The 19464-nt window shown below is 43.9% G+C and overlaps 1 protein-coding gene across 1 annotated transcript in view; it reads left to right on the top strand.

Moving 5' to 3' along the window:
* The window catches only part of DTL (denticleless E3 ubiquitin protein ligase homolog), a 70204-nt gene that overhangs the window by 22899 nt on the left and 27841 nt on the right, over nucleotides 1-19464 (top strand). Inside the window, exons 8-11 of the mRNA XM_030196070.1 lie at nucleotides 8416-8489; nucleotides 9250-9353; nucleotides 9965-10069; nucleotides 11325-11437. Of these exons, the coding sequence (XP_030051930.1) occupies nucleotides 8416-8489; nucleotides 9250-9353; nucleotides 9965-10069; nucleotides 11325-11437 (396 nt within the window). The remainder of the gene's footprint in view (nucleotides 1-8415; nucleotides 8490-9249; nucleotides 9354-9964; nucleotides 10070-11324; nucleotides 11438-19464) is intronic.

Genomic DNA, 19464 nt, shown 5'->3' with positions numbered 1-19464 from the left:
AGCATCGCCATACCTCCTCTGCACAGGCCTTAGCATTGGATTCTGACTCGGTGCCTTTGGAGACAGACACATTTTCTATGGCAAGTAAGAGGGGCTTCTTCTAGATCTCAAACAGGTTCTTTAAGACCTCCAGGGAAGAGATTTTGGAACATATTGACATTAGTGCAGACCTAAGGGAGCTGGGTAGCCGCATGGAAGATTTGGAGACGAAGATGGAAAAACACCTGGATCTTCTTGCCACCTTTCAGACGCGGCACCATCAATTGGATGTTCAATATGAAGAGCTTTGGTATGTACTTGATGATCTTGAAAAGTGTGGACACAAAAGGAATTTGTACTTTGTGGGGGTTCTCGAGGGCGGTAAAACAGAAGACATTCCTGTTATAGTCTGCGTTCTTTGCCGCCAACGTTTGAGACCTGAGAGAGAGACTGCAGCCATTGATTTGGAAAGAGCACATTGCTATTTTGAGAGGCATCAGCAGAACAGGCCCAGAGACGACATTGCTTGATTTGGATGTGAATAAAGAGTTAATCTTGACTAAGGCGCACACTACCCACAATTACTCTACAGTGAAGCTCGGATCGCAGTGTACCAAGACTTATCTAGTTACACGCTGATGCAGTGGCGCACTATGAAACCGGCTCTGGATTTGCTGATTGAAGCCAAATTTAAGTACCACTAAGCCTTTCCATTTTTTGCTTTGCTTTGTAATTGTGGATAAAATGCATCATACCTGCACTCTTGTTGACACTTGGAATGTATTGCATGAGGGTGGCTTGACATCCACATTGCTACCTCCTAGAATTGTGGCTCCTGCAGCTAAGGCAAAACTACATCATTGGCAGCAGGTCCCAGGAGGACATAAACAGCAGTTTCGTAATAGCCAGCAGGATGCAGTTGTTTGATTTGTGTACTAGGATTCTGACAAGTTGACCTCTGTTTGCTCCCTCTAGGCTTTCATCAGAGCCTTTTTTGAAGATAGTGAGATTTTGTGGTCTGGGTGGGGAGAGAGATTTTATTCATTTTCATCAGGTGCTTGTGGAGGAGAAGCAGGTGGGGTGTTCAGCATGGGGAGTCAGGACCTCTGTTACCCACTCTGTTGTTCCTTAGTCTTTATTGGCTTGGAGCTTCAGGCTGGTGTGTGTGACTGGGGAGGGGGTTGGGGAGGGGGGGGAGAAGATGGGTGGGTGAGGTTTTGGTTATTCTATGTGTATGATTTTGATGCCAGTGTTTGGGACTTTCTCTGCATTTATGTTTTCCCTTTTGTTATGAGGCAGCTTGGACAGAGAAATCATATTAATTGTTAATTCTGTTTAAGTTTGGTTCAGTCCTGTAAAGTGGTAGAATGCCATCTGGTTTTAATTACTCAAATGTCTAGCTTTTGCTAGACTAGAGGTTAGAAAGGTCAGAGAGAAATGAAACTTTCTTTGTCCCTTTTGAGTGATGGATTGTTAAGGCTAGTTCATATAAACCACATCTGGATGCCATTGATTGGCAAGCAGGCAGTCTTAAAAGATTAGGTTGAATGCTGTTTAGAGGTTCTTGATGATTTAGATTTTGTCTTATAAGGAATTCTGATTTCTGCTTATTTTAAAATATGTTTTATTCTGTTTAATAAGTTCTATTTCTCTATGTAAAATATCTTTTCAATTCAGTGTCTGACTTTCAAGTGAGATTTGTCTGCAGTTTAAGAGGTCATCATCTGGTTTGAATTATCCACAGTCCTAGCTAGTTCTGTGTATGAAGCCAAAAGGTGAAAGAGGTCAGGGAAAGTCAACTCTTCTCCTTGATTGATTATAGCTAAGTGTAGGACTGGTCTTCTGAAAGTAATAACAAACCATGTCTGTGTGCCATTAAGCAAGATTGGCCCCTTAATGAATGCCAGAGTCCAGTTAGCAGTTAGTATGAAGTTAACTGGGAATCTGAGAATTTAATAATAATAAAATGCAGGAGATAGGTGCCACATTGTCTAGTTTGAGAGGCCCCAGGTCATAGGTCAGTTTAGGAAATATCTCAAACCTATGTAACTGATATTTTTGAGTAAATGTGTAGAGATAATTAGTTCAAGACAGGGTAATCCATCTATTCTTTACCATCTGGTGAGAAAGGGGGGCTAGAGAGGTTTAGGACAATATATAAAGGAGAACAGAAGCAGCTTACGTTAGAAGAGAAGGAACCAAGACAGGAGACACAAGACACAGAGCTGAAGAGAAGGAGAGAGCTAGCGCTGATGTCCTACTTTGTTTGCTGGCAAATAAAGAAGATTTCTCTCTCATTCTGGTGTGTGGTGTTTGACTCCTGAAGTACCACAGATGCTGCTAACAATAGTGGTAATTCCTGCAACAGTTATACTTATCACTGTGTCTACTGATTTGAAAATTATAATGTTAAGGGCCTAAATTTCCCCTCAGAGGAGGCACTCTTTTTATTTAAAGAGTTGCCCAGGGTAAAGTCTCTCAAGGTTTTACTGCAGGAAACCCATTTTTTGAGGGAACACAAGAGGCTTTTGTCTCACCTTGTGCTTCTGATGTGAATGGTTTCAAGAAGGGTGGGGTGGCTATGATGTTTCATTCAGAGGTTTAGATCCACATACAACATGTTGTGCAGGATCCAACAGGTCAATATCTCTTGCTTCATTTGCTGTTGGACCAGGTGGAGATTACCGTAGCTTCAATTTGTGTTCCCAATGAGCATCAAGACAAGTTCTTTGATAAACTTAGATTAACTTTGGTGGCCTTTGCTAAGGGTACACTGAACTTGGCAGGGGATTTTAATGCTACTATGCAACCTGCTTGGACAGCACTGTGGCGCCCTCTGCTGTGGGTCATAAGATCTCTAGAGCAGTGGTCTTCAACACATGGGCCACATGTGGCCCCAGAAGTCCTCTGTTTAGTGCTTTTTTTGTAGAAAAAAAGGTGCCGGTACTCATGGGCGGGGTCACACATATGACTCCACCCCTGTTGTAGCCACACCTACCTTAGCCCCACCCCTTATACCAGCCATGGCGCATATAAACAGACATCATTGAAAATATTATACTATTTATTTATTTATGTTTGTTGCATTTGTATCCTACATTTTCCCACCTTTTTGCAGGCTCAATGTGGTATGCTGTAGTGGCGATCGCCATTTCCAGAATGAGAAATACAATATGGAATTTCATTAAGTTCATAAATGATAGAGTAACTTATAGAGTAAGTTAGATAATCAGTTCATTTCTGGCGTGAGAGATTAGGTGATAAAGCATTAAAGTTCGTTATTGACAGAGTGATTTAAGCAGTCAGGTATAGAGAGTTCGGTTTTGTCTAGTTCTGGAAGAGTTTCATTGTTTGGTGTTTAGGATGGATCATTGTGGTATGCCATTTTGAACAGGTTGGTTTTTAGGTCGTGTGTTTTTTTTTTAATGACATTTGGTAGAGCTCAGGCAGGGGCCACCCCTACCCATCCAGCGAAGGTCTGAGGTGAGGCTGGGCGTCTGTGCAGCAGTGTGCTAAGGTAGGGACGGACGCCGGTTGGAGTTTCCACGGTGTGCTGCGGGATTGAGGGCACCGCTGCTCGATCGGCAATGCCAGGGGGGGGGTCCGGTTGTTGTGGTCTGGGCTAGGGCAACGTTGGGCCTAGTGTGGTAGGAGGCTGAGATCGACCATCGGGGGTGGCCCGGCCCAGGTGGGATTACCTGGGATTGTCTGGGTGTGTCCATGTTCATCAAGTCTTCCTACAGGTAATCTCCCGGTCTCAGTTCGATCCCAGTTTGGGCTGAGAGTTTGGTGGCCCTGTTTTCCAGCCGAATTCCGACTTGGGTCTTGGGAGCTGTGTGCTCATTCGTCTTTCTAGTTGGCGGCCATGTTCTGATACTAGTATAAGAGAAAAAATAACGTGATTTTTTTTTCATTATAAATAATTTCTATAAGCTGTTACAGCTCCAGTATACCCAGTGCAAAAAAAGAGAGATGTAAATTCTCAAATTGGACATATTTCAAACACTAAAATGAAAATAAAATGATTTTTTCTACCTTTGGTGACTTTGTTTTTCTATCCATATTGGTCCCAGTCTCTGATTCTGCTGCTCTCTATCTGTTCTCTTAACTCCATTTTCAGGGCTTCCTTTCCATTTATTTCTTTACTTTCCTCCTTTCTTCTTCATTTCTTGCCATACATCCATAAGTAAAAGCTGGGTCCTCCTCCGTGGAATTGACTGGAGGAGATATAACGTGGATCCAGCTTTTGCTTATTTTCTCCATCCATGTTTAGTTTTTCTCCTCTCTTCCCTTTCCCTCATATCCATCCATGTGCATCTTCTTGTTTTTCTTTCCTTCCCTCCATCCATGTCCAGCACTTCTCTTTCCCTCCATCCATGTCCAGCATTTCTCCTCTCTCTTCCCTCCCCTGTATCCATATAAAGCAATAATTCTCTCTCCCCTCTCCTCCATCCAAGTCCAGCATTTCTCCTCTCTCCCCTGCCCTCCCCTCCCATCCATGTGCATCTCCTTCCCTCCATCCATGTCCAGCATGTCTCCTCTATCCCCTATCCTCCCCTGCCATCCATGTCCATCAATTCTCCTCTCTTCCCTTCCCTCCCCTCTCATCCATGTCCAACGATTCTCCTCTCTCCCCTACCCTCCCCTTCCATCCTTGTCCAGCAAATCTCTCTTCGCTGACCTCCCCTCCCATCCATGTCCAGTATGTCTCCTTCTCTCCCCTCCCCTGCCCTCTCATCCATGAGCAGTGATTCTCCTCTGCCCCCTGTCCTGCCCTCCCCTCCATGTCCAGCGATTCACCTCTGCCCCCTGCCCTGCCTTCCCCTCCGTGTCCAGCAATTCGGTCAAACCCCATCCCTGCCCTCCCTCAGCTCCCCGACTTTCCTTGAAATCTTTAATTTTCCTGAAGTTGGGGCGGACCGGCAGTAAAAACAGCTGGCAGGCAGGCTTGCCTCCTCGTCGCTTCCCTTCCCTCTCAGCGCGTCCCGCCCTCACAGAAAGGAAATTACATCAGAGGAAGGCGGGGGGAGCACTGGTGCACAAACGGAAGGGAGTGGGCAGGTGAGCCGTACATCACAAAAAAGGTGCTGGTACGCTGTACCGGTGCTTACCGACACAAAAAAAGCACTGCCTCTGTTGGAATCCTTGGGAGAAATTGCTACACCCCCCCCCCTTTTCTCTCATATATGCATCTACCTGGAATAATTTTTATTTTTTATTTTTAAAAGTTAAATGTGTAAGTCTGAAATCTTTTGGTGGCCCTAGGCACTTTCTCGTAGCCACTTTCAGTCCTTTACATGAAAAATGTTGGAGGCACCTGCTCTAGATTATGAGTTCAATTAGTTGAGAGTTTGAATTTGTACAACACCTGGCAACTTGGCCATCACACACAGTGACTATACATTTTTTTCTCATTCCCATGGTACTTATTCTAGATAACTTTGCCATATGTGGGGAGGGGGTGGAGTCTGATATTGGTCACACTACTATTTCTGATCATTCTCCAGTGTGGGTCATGATACCTTCTCTTAGGGAGGAGGAGCGAGACTGGTGCTAAACATGTAATAATTGTTTGTTATAAGATGACGAGACTTGTAAAGGCTGTAGTAAGGAATTACGTAACTACTTGGACATTACCTTTCACTCCGGGGCATCTTTAGGCATGGTCTGGGACATGCTGAAAGCAGTGACGAGGATATTTTTTTGCATAAGGCCAGTCAGTGGTCTAAAGCCCAGCATTATCAATTGGCTTAGTCTCATCAAGCTTGGAGCGGCATAAGGCCACCAGGTCTGTGTCGGTTACTTTGGGAACTACAGGCTGTTAAATTGCAATTAAATGCCCTTTATAGCGAGCAACTACATTTTATAAATACCTGTTTGAAATAATACACTCATTATGAATAAATCAGGTAGACTTTTAGCTCTTAAAATCCAAAGGACCAGGACTGAAAGACAGTCATATATTTTGAGAATTAAAAATGCAGCTTGTGCGTTTTTGACTACTTCCTTTCAGATCCGCCAGGATCCAACAATTTTATCAGACCTTTAATCCCATCATCTTTGAAATCTCATTTTGCAGATATTGACAATTACTTAGCTGCCATAGACTTACCATCCCTGACTGTGGCACAAAGATGCATTGGATGGGAAAATCATTAAGTAGTAACCGTCGGGCAAACCGCCTGGTCTGAATGGGCTGACTAATGAGTTTTATAAATCCTTTGCTAGTGATTTGGCTCTATTGCTGGTGTTGATTCTACAACCAGTCTAAAGCAGATGTTCCCAGCAGGGTAAGTTCTGTGCATTGGGCCCTGAGTGAGAAATTAGGAAGACCTTATAAGGGTGGGGAATTGGGGCATCTTGATGGCGGGTGAAACTTTACAAGTGTAAAACGATGCACGTGTGGGGAGGGGAGAATCCAAGTTATAGGTACAAAATCCTGGGTTCTTTACAAGCAGCTACCATTCAGCAATCAGATCTTGGAGTCACTGTGGACAGTATGTCGACATCCTCAGCTCTGTGTGTGTCAGGCAAAGAGAATGTTAGCGATTGTGTGGAAAGAGTAGAGAAAGCAGGGAATGTTAAAATGCCTCAGCAATCTGTGATGCAGCCACATCCCCTAGAGCATTATTTTTTTTTTAGCATATCAGACCACCCAGGTACTGATAGTTATCAAGGTGCATTTCAGTCCTAACATGTTGTTTGCTGCTTTAATGTATGTTAAAGGGCAGTAGTGAGCATTATATTATTGTCGCACACATTAATATGATACACCATGGACTACACAGTACTGAGATGCATAGCATGCAGAGTAGCTCATGAAAATTGACTAACGTGGCTTGCAGTGAATACCACAAGCCACTTGATTCTGGAAAAATACCACCCACAAAGGTGGCAATATTTTTCCATCCCATGAGCTTTGGGCTGTAAAGCTGCAGCCTAAAGCTCCTGGGTTGCCTCTTAAAATGGCAGGCACTTGCAGTAGGGAGCTTCCACCCAACCCTCCCCAAGTTGTACCTGCCAATTCCCTGGGGGTTTGATGGTTTTGAGGCAGGAGCGATTCCCAGTTGCTTCTTCCCCTTCTGGTACTGGTTACAGAATGGAGCCACAGTACATCAAGCTGCAAACTTGTAAAATTTAAAAAGGCATGGGATAAGCATGTGGGATCGCTTAGGAAAAGGAAGAGTTAGGGGTTACAAAGGATGAGCAGACTGGATGGGCCATTTGGCCTTTGTCTGCCGTCATGTTTCTAAGTGTTGTTATTGTACCATAGGAGTGACTAACCTGTGGTACTGAGCTACTGCAGGTAGTCACTCCCATAGGAAATCAAAGTGCAGTAAAACCCAACACTTACAACTCATTAACTACCGCCTCTAAATTGTTATTTTGGTGTGACTTCTGCAATCTGGGCACATCAGATCCATTCTTTAGTGGTTTTAATTCTGCCTTAACCAGAATACTTCTTTACATAACTGTTCATTGAGCAATTCTGATCACATCTCAGACAGCGGAACTAAGAATTGTGCAGAAGACAACCAAAATAATACAGGTTGTGGAACAACTTCCCTATGAAGAGAAGCTGAACAGGTTTATGGGTCCCTAAGTTAGGAGAGCAGGCAGGGGATACAATGGAGGTTCGTAAACTCATGAATGGTGTGGACCAGGTCAATGAGGTGTTTATCCTTTCAAATAGCACAAGACAAGAGGGCACTTCATAAAACTAACTTGTATCAGATTTAAAACAAATTTGTAGAAAGTTTATGTAGGAAACTTGTTGCCAGAGACCATGGTCGAAGCTAGCAGTATAACTGAGTTTAAAATGGTTTGGATAAGCATCTAGTAGATGGGTCCATAAACCATTATTTAGCTAGTCTTGGGATTGAGCAACATGGAAATGGGCTTTGCTGTTTGGGATTTGATGGATATCCCAGATGACCGATTGTCTGCTATCAAGAGCAGGATGCTGGGTTCGATGGACCATTGGTCTGACCAAGCATAATATTTTCTATAAAGTATGACCATCTTTCTTTCCTCCTGTTTTTGTGTGCCTCTGAAATACACTTTCCTTAGTCTGTTAAATTGTAGTTATCCAGGACCTTTCGCTCTGATTCTTGTTCTCTAGTAGTTGGGGGATAAGATATGACCAATGATGGGTAGACTTCTACGGTCTGTGCCCTGAAAATGGTGATCAGAATCAAGTATGCATATGTAATATCGCATCATACCATATGCAGTAGACTTGTTGGGTAGAATGAATGGACCATATAGGTCGTTACCTGCCGTCATCTACTATGTTACTGATTGCACATTCTGATTGCATGTGCTCTTCTCTCTCCTTCACGGAGAAACCTGGATGCCTCCCCTTATTTTTTTTTAACCGATTGACCTTTATGTCCCAGAACTGCTGACTGTGCTTCTCTCTCTCTTCCTGTGCAGGATTCCCACCAGAGTGTGACTGTGGTGCTTTTTCAGGATGAGCACACGCTGATCTCGGCAGGTGCTGTGGACGGGTAAGAAGCACAGTTCTCTGTATTTGTTTTTGTCATTTGAATAGAAGGCAGGTTGACTGTGCTATAAGCCTCAGTCTCCAAACAAGTAAGAGACAGAGGTTGGGGTGGAAAATTGACATGTCTATTTCTTCTCCTTGGTTTCCTTATAAAGAGGGTTATAGATCCTTGTCAGAGGTCAGGCCACTGGGTGGATGCTGCTGCTTTGTACCTTGCTGTGGCAGGGAGTGGGCAGCTGCAGCCATCACTTCTGTTGTCTGGCAGCCCAATTCTTGGCTTTATTGGCCCAAGGCAGTGGTTTCCAAACCTGGTCCTGGAGGCACCCCAGCCAGACAGGTTTTCAGGATATGCATAATGCATAGTCATGAGAGGGATTTGCATACAGTGGAAGCAGTGCATGTATCTCTAATATTGACCCATCTGGAGCGATGGATATTTATTTGAGGGCCATGGTCTCTTAATGCAGTGATATAAATTTCAGAAAGGGTCCCTGAGAGAGGGATAACAGAGCAACTGTGAATATTTCTTCTCTTCCCTGGGCGCATCCCTTGCACTTCAGGGTCTACTTGGGCAGAAGTTATGTCACTGTCTTATAGTGAGTGGCATGAAGCTGTTAGCCTTAGATTTGATAATTCTCATCTCGAAGCAATGTTCAGTTCCTGCTTTGAGTAATTAATTGCAGATCTGAGGCGAGCAGTTTACTGTAACCATTTCCCTCCTCTGGCCTCAGTTTGTGGTAAATGTGGGTTGTATTGCATTTCAGTTTGGTGAAAGTCTGGGACTTGAGGAAGAATTACAACAGTTATCGACAGGAGCCAGCTCCCATGAAGGTCTTTCCCTACCCTGGGGCCAGCACTCGTAAGCTGGGTGAGCTTTCTAAATGTCTTGTATCACTGTCCTGAATTCACAGGTCTTATAATTTTTTTCTATAGTATTTACAGCTGACCTGCTTTAGTCTAGACCAGAGGTTCTCAACCCAGTCCTCTGGACACACCCAGCCAGTCATTTTTTCAGGATGCCTACAATGAATATGCATATGAGAGATCAGCATACAGTGGAGTCGGTATATGCAAATTTATCTCCTTGCATATTCACAGTGGATATCTTAAAACCTGATGAGTTGAGAACCCCTGTCCCGGCCTGCTGGAAGAAAACTGCAAGAAGTTTTTGTGCTAATTCTAAATGCTTACTGAATATCTTGTCAGAAAATGAGTGGTTTAGTATGTTGCTATTGATAATGTATATGTAAACAGTTCCAAAAAACAAGGAAAATGTGTCTAGGTGGCGAATAGAACCATCTACAGGTGGACCAGAATTGGTTCCTCCAGGAATGCTGCAGTTCTTTCTTTTATCAGTAGAGGGGACACTAAGCCTTTCAGCTTCCTGGATACTGGACTGACTGTTATACAAGGTGGGACTGGGAAATGCTGCCTTTATGATCTGGCTATTACATGCATCCCTTTTTTAAACCTCTGCAGGGTATTCTAGCCTGGTTTTGGACCCCACTGGCAGTAATCTATTTGCAAACTGCACTGATGATAACATCTACATGTTCAGCCTAACGGGATTAAAGACAGCAGCAGGTATGAGCAACATTCCAGGGAACAGGAGAGATAAGGAAAAGGGTGCTGAGAGTGTCACTAGGGCCTTTATTACAAGTGAGTGTCTTTCTCAGGAACACTTCAGCAAGAGCAGGTTATTCTCCTCCCCTCTCTCCCCCAAGAGCATTTATTTGCTACCTCAAACTCAATGTTGGAGCTTATAGTCAGACACCTAGTACTGATACAAAATGTTATTTTGGGCGACTCCTGTAATCTGAGCACATCAGTTCCATTTCTTTGTCTTAGCCGAGATGCTACTTTTGAATAACTAGTCTGTCCATTCATTAGCCAGAGCTGCACTTTTTTTTAGTTTTCAAAGGAGGCCTTTATTGGAAAACCAATTACGAGCACTCATAATACAGCCATAAACTTACCAAATAATACAAGTTGTCCAAGCATTCTATTAATCCGATCTTCCAAAAGACTATTTCCACTTTTTACATTTTAATGAGGAAAAATAGAAAATAAACCAAAATGCTCCTCTTCTCCCCACCCCTTTCCCCTTGTCAAACAAAGTAAACAAATGTGATAATAAGGTCTCCCTAACCTAAGGGGGTCTTTTACTAAGGCGCACTAAAATTGTAGGCGCGCCAAATGTTAGAGACGCCAATGCATTCCTATGGGTTTAGCGTGCCCACAATTTTAGGGCGCTAAAAGTATGAGCGCTCCTTAGTAAAAGACACCCTAAGTGAGCTTATTTATTTATTTATTACATTTGTACCCCGCGCTTTCCCACACATGGCAGGCTCAATGCGGCTTACATAGTAACAATATAAAGAATTACAAAGTCGTAAGAAGAATATACAGTTTGTAGTAAATGCAATATTAATGGGGTTAACAAATAAGTAAATTGAACATAGGAGGAACTGGGTGCAGAAGGAAATGAGCGTTGGGAGATAGGTGTAGGAAGATGGAGAAGAATGGATATGGGAAACATGGTCAATGTATAAATGATCGTCAATAAGAATCGTTAATAAGCTTACACTCGAAAAGGCCATAGGTAGGAATTTGTATAGCTTTTATCTGACATGGCTGGGCGATTGTGAGGGCTGCTCTGTGCTGGAGTTCCCCATTAAGAGGGAAAGGGCACACTGAGGCCCCGCATTGCACCTCTAGGGTGCACCTGCAGCCACACTGGTGTCAAGTAAGTGTGGCATCTCTGCTCTGAACTTTTTATTGGGTTAGCAGCTCCCTCTTGTTCCTGACAGTAATGGTTTGTCTTTGGTGTCTTTCATAGTGGCAGTTTTCAGTGGACACCAGAACTCTACTTTTTATATCAAGTCCAGTGTGAGTCCTGATGGCCAGTTTCTGCTCAGTGGCTCCAGTGACCATAGCGCCTACATCTGGAAGGTCAGTCATGTAACAAATCACTTTGCATTCGTAAGGGACTTGCTCCTGGGTTGCTGTTCTCCCCAGCAGGGGCGTAGCCAAACCTCGACAGGAGGGGGGGAGCAGAGCCCAAAGTGGGGGACCACATTTTGGCCTGCCTCCCTGCTGCCACTGCGCGTTGGTACCTTGGTTGGCGGGGGTTGCCAACCACCTCCAGCTGAAGTGTTTGTCCTGCACTGGTCTCGCATTGCTTGCCCTGCTCTGTTCTCAGTCGTGCCATGCATGCTTGTTTTAATGAAACTGAGCATGCGCGAATTGTTGCGCATGCTCGGTTTCAATAAAACGAGCGTGCATGGTGCAACTGAGAAGTGCAGGGTAGGCGATACGGCAAGACCAGTGTGGGACAAACGCTTCAAACCGAGGCCCCAGAGCCAGGCCCCCATTGCCCCCTATAGCTACGCCACTGCTCCCCAGGCACAATGAGATCTATGTAGCAAAAGTTACCTAGTATCAATTTATTATAAGTACATAAGTAATGCCACACTGGGAAAAGACCAAGGGTCCATCGAGCCCAGCATCCTGTCCATGACAGCGGCCAATCCAGGCCAAGGGCATCTGGCGAGCTTCCCAAACGTACAAACATTCTATACATGTTATTCCTGGAATTGTGGATTTTTCCCAAGTCCATTTAGTAGCGGTTTATGGACTTGTCTTTTAGGAAACCGTCTAACCCCTTTTTAAACTCTAAGCTAACCGCCTTCACCACGTTCTCCAGCAACGAATTCCAGAGTTTAATTATGCGTTGGGTGAAGAAACATTTTCTCAGATTTGTGTTAAATTTACTACACTGTAGTTTCATCGCATGCCCCCTAGTCCTAGTATTTTTGGAAAGCGAACAGACGCTTCACATCCACCTGTTCCACTCCACTCATTATTTTATATACCTCTATCATGTCTCCCCTCAGTTTATTTACCATATTTTCATCAAGTTGTAGTCTGTGCAACTGGGTGTTTGGAAGTCCAGTGAGAAGAGAATTGAGAGAAGTTGGAAAAAGAAAAAAAGGTGGGGGAAAGCATACAGAGCATTGCTAATGGAATTCTTTCAAACCTCTCCATGTATGTCTGTGACCTCCGAGATGTTAGACAAGAGAGGAAAGGCAATTTGAAAGAATTTCCTAACTGCTTTGTTTCAGTATGTCAGTATTTCTATGCTGCAGAAATTGGAATTTCTTCTTCAATAGAAATGCACTGGGACATTTTTGGGGGGCTATTCTAGAATCCCCAGTCTAATTATCATTTGCATGATTATATGTTTGCTCCAGTGGAAGATAAGTGAACAATTTTTTTTCATTTTTGATTTTTTTTAACTGATTTGAGTGTAAATATACTGTATCTAACAAGGTGTGTGTTGTGGGTTTTTTCTTTTTTTTTTTTAATGTGCAGTGATGATGAGTGTGTGCTGTTTTAAGCACATGATTATTTCCTTTTCTTTATTAATTGAATTTTGTAATTTTGATGCTGTTTTCAGTTCAACACATGTTTCTCCCATGCCAGATTTGTACCCATTCCATTAAACTTTGAGTTTAGAAAATTAGAATTAGAAAAGAAAGACGGAACTCCAAAAGACACCCGGCCTGGTTGAAAAGTGAGGTGAAGGAAGCTATTAGGGCTAAAAGAAACGCCTTCAGAAAATGGAAGAAGGAACCGTCTGAAAATAACAAGAAACAGCATAATGAGTGTCAAAGCAAATGCAAGGCGCAGATTAAGAAGGCCAAGAGGGAGTATGAAAAAAAGATAGCATTAGAGGCAAAAAAACATAGTAAAAAATTTTTTCGGTATATTAAAAGCAGGAAGCCGGCAAAAGAATCGGTTGGGCCGCTGGATGACCGAGGGGTAAAAGGGGTGATCAAGGAAGACAAAGACGTAGCGGAGAGACTGAATGAATTCTTTGCTTCGGTCTTCACCGAGGAAGATTTGGGTGGGATACCGGTGTCGGAAATGGTATTTCAAGCGGACGAGTCGGAGAAACTAACTGACTTCACGGTAAACCTGGAGGTCGTAATGGGGCAGTTCGGCAAACTGAAGAGTAGCAAATCTCCTGGACCGGATGGTATTCATCCTAGAGTACTGATAGAACTGAAAAACGAGCTTGCGGAGCTACTGCTAGTGATATGCAACTTATCCTTAAAATCGAGCGTGGTACCGGAAGATTGGAGGGTGGCCAATGTAACGCCCATTTTTAAAAAAGGCTCCAGGGGAGATCCGGGAAATTATAGACCAGTGAGTTTGACGTCGGTGCCGGGGAAAATGGTAGAGGCTATTATCAAAAACAAAATTACAGAGCACATCCGAGGACATGGATTACTGAGACCAAGTCAGCATGGCTTTTGTGTGGGGAAATCTTGCCTGACCAATTTACTTCAATTCTTTGAAGGAGTGAACAAACATGTGGACAAAGGGGAGTCGGTTGATATTGTGTATCTGGATTTTCAAAAGGCGTTTGACAAGGTACCTCATGAAAGGCTACAGAGGAAATTGGAGGGTCATGGGATAGGAGGAAATGTCCTATTGTGGATTAAAAACTGGTTGAAGGATAGGAAACAGAGAGTGGGGTTAAATGGGCAGTATTCACAATGGAGAAGTGTAGTTAGTGGGGTTCCTCAGGGGTCCGTGCTAGGACCGCTGCTTTTTAATATATTTATAAATGATTTAGAGATGGGAGCAACTAGCGAGGTAATTAAATTTGCTGATGACACAAAGTTATTCAAAGTCGTTAAATCGCGACAGGATTGTGAAAAATTACAAGAGGACCTTACGAGACTGAGAGACTGGGCGGCTAAATGGCAGATGATGTTTAATGTGAGCAAGTGCAAGGTGATGCATGTGGGAAAAAAGAACCCGAATTATAGCTACGTCATGCAAGGTTCCACGTTAGGAGTTACGGACCAAGAAAGGGATCTGGGTGTCGTCGTCGATAACACACTGAAACCTTCTGCTCAGTGTGCTGCTGCGGCTAAGAAAGCAAATAGAATGTTGGGTATTATCAGAAAAGGTATGGAAAACAGGTGTGAGGATGTTATAATGCCGTTGTATCGCTCCATGGTGCGACCGCACCTTGAGTATTGTGTTCAATTCTGGTCGCCGCATCTCAAGAAAGATATAGTAGAATTGGAAAAGGTGCAGCGAAGGGCGACTAAAATGATAGCGGGGATGGGACGACTTCCCTATGAAGAAAGACTAAGGAGGCTAGGGCTATACAGCTTGGAGAAGAGACGGCTGAGGGGAGACATGATAGAGGTATATAAAATAATGAGTGGAGTGGAACCAGGTGGATGTGAAGCGTCTGTTCACACTTTCCAAAAATACTAGGACTAGGGGGCATGCGATGAAACTACAGTGTAGTAAATTTAAAACAAATCAGAGAAAATTTTTCTTCACCCAACGTGTAATTAAACTCTGGAATTCGTTGCCGGAGAAAGTGGTGAAGGCAGTTAGCTTAGCAGAGTTTAAAAAGGGGTTGGACGGTTTCCTAAAGGACAAGTCCATAAACCGCTACTAAACGGACTTGGAAAACTCCAAAATTCCAGGAATAACATGTATAGAATGTTTGTACGTTTGGGAAGCTTGCCAGGTGCCCTTGGCCTGGATTGGCCGCTGTCGTGGACAGGATGCTGGGCTCGATGGACCCTTGGTCTTTTCCCAGTATGGCATTACTTATGTACTTATAGACATTCTACTTCTTATGTATAATTTCTAACATTCATTGAGTCATCTTAAATTCTTCTGTCTTTTAGGCGTTGGATTCAGTTAGTGTTAAGAACTCATATTTCAAATTGCGATCATCAAGTAAACTACATCCTATGTTAGGTAGAGGAGATTTTCAAAAAGTAGTACAGGTAATGATTTGTAGTTTAGGGCTCCTCGGCTTGGAAAAGAGACGGCTGAGGGAGAGATATGATTGAGGTCTACAAAATCCTGAGTGGTATGGAACTGATGGAGGTGAATCTTCCCCCCCCCCCCCCCCCCCCCCATTACACTCATTCAAAAAGTAGAAAGACCAGAGGATACCCAACAAAACTGAATGAAAATACTTCTAAAACAAATAGGAGGAAATATTTTTCACTCAAACAATAGTTAAGCTCGGGAACTCCTTGCCGGAGGATGTGGTAATGGCAGTTAGTGTATCTGGGTTTAAAAAAGACAAGTTTGGAGGAAAAGTCCATAGTCTGTTATTGAGACAGACATGGGGAACCACTGCTAGCCCTGGGATTGGTTGCATGGAATGGTGCTACTAATTGGGTTTCTGTTAGCTACCTGTGTGAGCAAAATCCGAATAAATACATACATATACAGTATGGGCCAAGTTCAGTAAATGGCACCAAAGTTAGGTACCGTTAAGATCCACTCTAAGCGCCAGTTCTGTAAAGATAGCTTAGTGCTGAACAACCTATTCAACTGGGTCTGACAGTATAACAAACCCGATTACGGACCGCCTATTAATAAAATTTATAACCCACCCATCCATCTGAGTGGATTACAATAAAAAATACATAAACCAGCAACATACATAGATGGTTTGTATTGACTCAGAGTAACATAGTAAGTGAGAGCAGATAAAGACCTGAATGGTGCATCCAGTCTGCCCAACAGCCGCATTCATTCTCAATTCAAGGTTAAATCAGCAATGAACGTGATATTATATACTTGATCATGGTATTTCTTTGTTGTTTCTGGGGCATAGGCTGCCTGGCTCTGTCCTTATGTTCCAACTACTGGAGTTGCTGTCAAAACCCACTCAGCCTGGAGGAAGTGACGTCACCACCTGAAATGGCTGCCTGAGCCACGAGCTCCGATCAGCCCCAAACAATCAGTAAACCCACTGCATGAAAAACGAGCAAACGCGACTGAGAAACGCAAGAAAACAGCATTTAAAACCAAGGGTAAGCGAAAGATGCTGACCTCGAAAGCCCCAGCAGTCGACTTACAAACCTTCGCGTATACGGGCCCAGCCGCGAGTTCAAGCACGCCAGCTCTCGAACAGCGCCAATCCGAGTCCCGAGGGGGGAGTCCCCCGCCGCTCTCCCCGTCGCTATTCGCTACGGGGGAGGGACGGATCCAGGAAGATACAAATATGCAGGAAATACGGGGCTGGTTGCAGGAGATAAAAACGGAAATAATAACGGCAGTGCGGGCAGACATCGCCGCGATGGGGGCGGAGCTACGCGGAGAAATAGGCGCGCTGGGCCTACGAGTAACTGAAATAGAAGACCGCCTGGAGGAACAAACAGACTTAATCCAGACACTCGACTCCCAGCACCGCGAGGCCCGACAAGATACCCAGCAAGTCTGGGACAAAATAGAAGATCTTGAAAATCGGAGCCGCCGATGCAATGTGCGATTTAGGGGTCTGCCAGACACACCACACTATACAGATTGTGAACAGACAGTTCAAAAAATTGTGAGTGCGCTGCTCCAGAACATTCAAATCACAAGAGACCCTGCTACAATCCAACTGGTGAGGGCCCACAGAGCTCTAGGAACTCTAACATCAAACCGCCCAAAAGATATTATTGCATGCTTCAGCGATTTTAAATTAAAAGAACAAGTCATGCAGGCATCGCGCTCCACGCCAGGATTTGAATGGGACACATACCATATTGAATGTTACCAAGACCTGGCGGCGGCTACTTTGAAAAGAAGGGCAGAACTCCGACCCTTCACGAAATTTTTGACAGACAAGGGGATTAAATATCGCTGGGGCCACCCTTTTGTGCTGCGATTTTACAAGGAGGGGAAGCAATGCCAAATACGAGATATCGCAGAGGCAACGCATATCTTTCCGGAAGCAGGCCCCAGCGGAGACATTAATACTCCCAGGAAACGTATACCATTAACTGGAGATAGACCAAGATGGCAGCGGGTCACAGCGGGAAAAGGACGACTACAGCGACAACACTCTGATACCCAGCTACGAAGACCCGAAGACAAAGCAAAGAAGTGACTGGAGGAACGGACACAACAAAAGCTGATTCCAAACATAAGTTACAAGAAACTGACTGTAAGATTGAACAGTGTAAGGTGATGACATTTAATATGTAAAGGAAAAAAAAAAAAAAAATGCCTTTCAGTTGCGCAATTAGCACTTCACATTACTTTGCCCAAAGCAGTGGGGCCCAAATTGTTAATTGATAATATGTGGGTGGGTGGGTCACTTCCCTCTATGACACCCTTGTGCTTTGGATACGAGGATGTCTTAAAGGGGGAGGGGAGGGTAAAAGAGTTTCTAGTTGGGGGGAGATTAGTTCAGATTCGACATTACCTGAAGGTTAGAGAGCAGGACTTTCAAGAGGGAATAGACCAGAGGATTGGGAATAGAAGAGGGACAAAAGAGATTGTCACACAGTTGAGATGAGTATTGTTAAATGCATGACCCTTAATGTAAAGGGACTTAATTCACCAGGAAAGAGACATCTTATGATTCAGGAGATAAAACGCCTCCATGCTGATATAACGTTTATTCAAGAGACCCATTTACTACAGGAGGCAGAGCGGTTGTGTAGTAACATGAGATCACAGCAAATATTTTTTGCATCAAGTCTCACAGAAAGGAAAAAAAACGGAGTCCTGATAGCATTATCCAATAAATACCCCTGGCAAGTGCAAAGGATAGTAAGGGACAAAGGGGGTAGATATCTATTGATGATTGTAAAAGTGGAAGGAGAGGTGTTGACACTTTTAAATATATATGCCCCCAATGACCAACAAGGTACCTTCTATTCGGACCTATCAGTGCTCCTCTCTAAACAGGTTGAAGGGACCCTTTTAATGGGTGGTGATTATAATCTCACACTGCAACCAACACTAGATAATTCTACGCAAGGGATACGCTACTCACAAGCAGATCGATCCCAATTATATAAATTCATGAGACAATGGCAACTAGTAGACATTTGGCGACACAGAAACCCTCAAACTAAAAGCTATACATTTTACTCGGCTGTACACAACTCTCATTCCCGCATAGATTTTTGGATGGGGCACTTGACATTAATGACAAATACAGTGGATATTCAGATATATCCGAGGACATGGTCAGACCATGCTCCAGTAGTCCTTGAGTTGAAATTGAAGGTAATGAGCCCTGGAACGCCACAGTGGCGCTTTAGTGACAAACTACTAGCAGACCCAATCATAGCCGCCAGGATAGAAGCAGATATTAGAGAGTACATTGACATCAATGATAATAATGAAGTATCAGCTGGGATCCTCTGGGAAGGATGTAAGGCCGTGCTCCGGGGAAAAGTTATATCCTTACAAATCCACCTAGAACGACAAGTAAGAGCGAGGACCCAACAAATACACGCGGAATTAAGAGACCTCACTGAACAATGTGCAGGGCGACCGGGGGCGGGAGCTATAAACCACCGAATACACGCATTACGGACAGAACTTAGGGAAATTCAAATGGCAGAGATAGCAGAGCACCTCCAAAGAGTGAGACAAGCTCATTTCGAATTTGGAAACAAAGCTTCACGGCTACTAGCATTTAAGTTAAAAAAGCACTATACCCATACACAAGTGCCCTCCATATTCAATAGGGAGGGGAAATTATGTATAACAGGAGAAGAGATCAGGACAGTCTTCTCAGACTTTTACACGGCCTTATACAAAACGGAGGGTACTTTAGATGCGCAGGAAGCCCAGAATTATCTTGCAAAGGCGGCCCTACCCACATTGACAATGGTAGAAGCGGAGGCGCTCTCTGCACCGATCACAGCAGATGAGGTGGCGTGGGCCATAAGCGATATGCCTAACGGTAAATCCCCGGGCCCAGATGGATTCACAAACAAATTTTATAAACGGTATAGCAAGCTCTTAATCCCTTTACTAGTCCGAACATTTAATGAGCTTGATACCCAAGAGGAGCTATCCTACACCTGGCGGATAGCAAATGTAGTAGTTTTACCTAAACCCGGAAAGAATCCACAATACTGTGGTTCCTACCGTCCGATCTCCTTGTTGGGATCGGACTACAAGCTTTTTACTAA

This window comes from Microcaecilia unicolor, chromosome 3 (assembly GCF_901765095.1).
Source record: "Microcaecilia unicolor chromosome 3, aMicUni1.1, whole genome shotgun sequence".
In the NCBI taxonomy this organism is placed as follows: Eukaryota; Metazoa; Chordata; class Amphibia; order Gymnophiona; family Siphonopidae; genus Microcaecilia; species Microcaecilia unicolor.
Note: the sequence above shows the minus strand (reverse complement) of the source record. Positions and strands in the feature narration are given on the sequence as shown.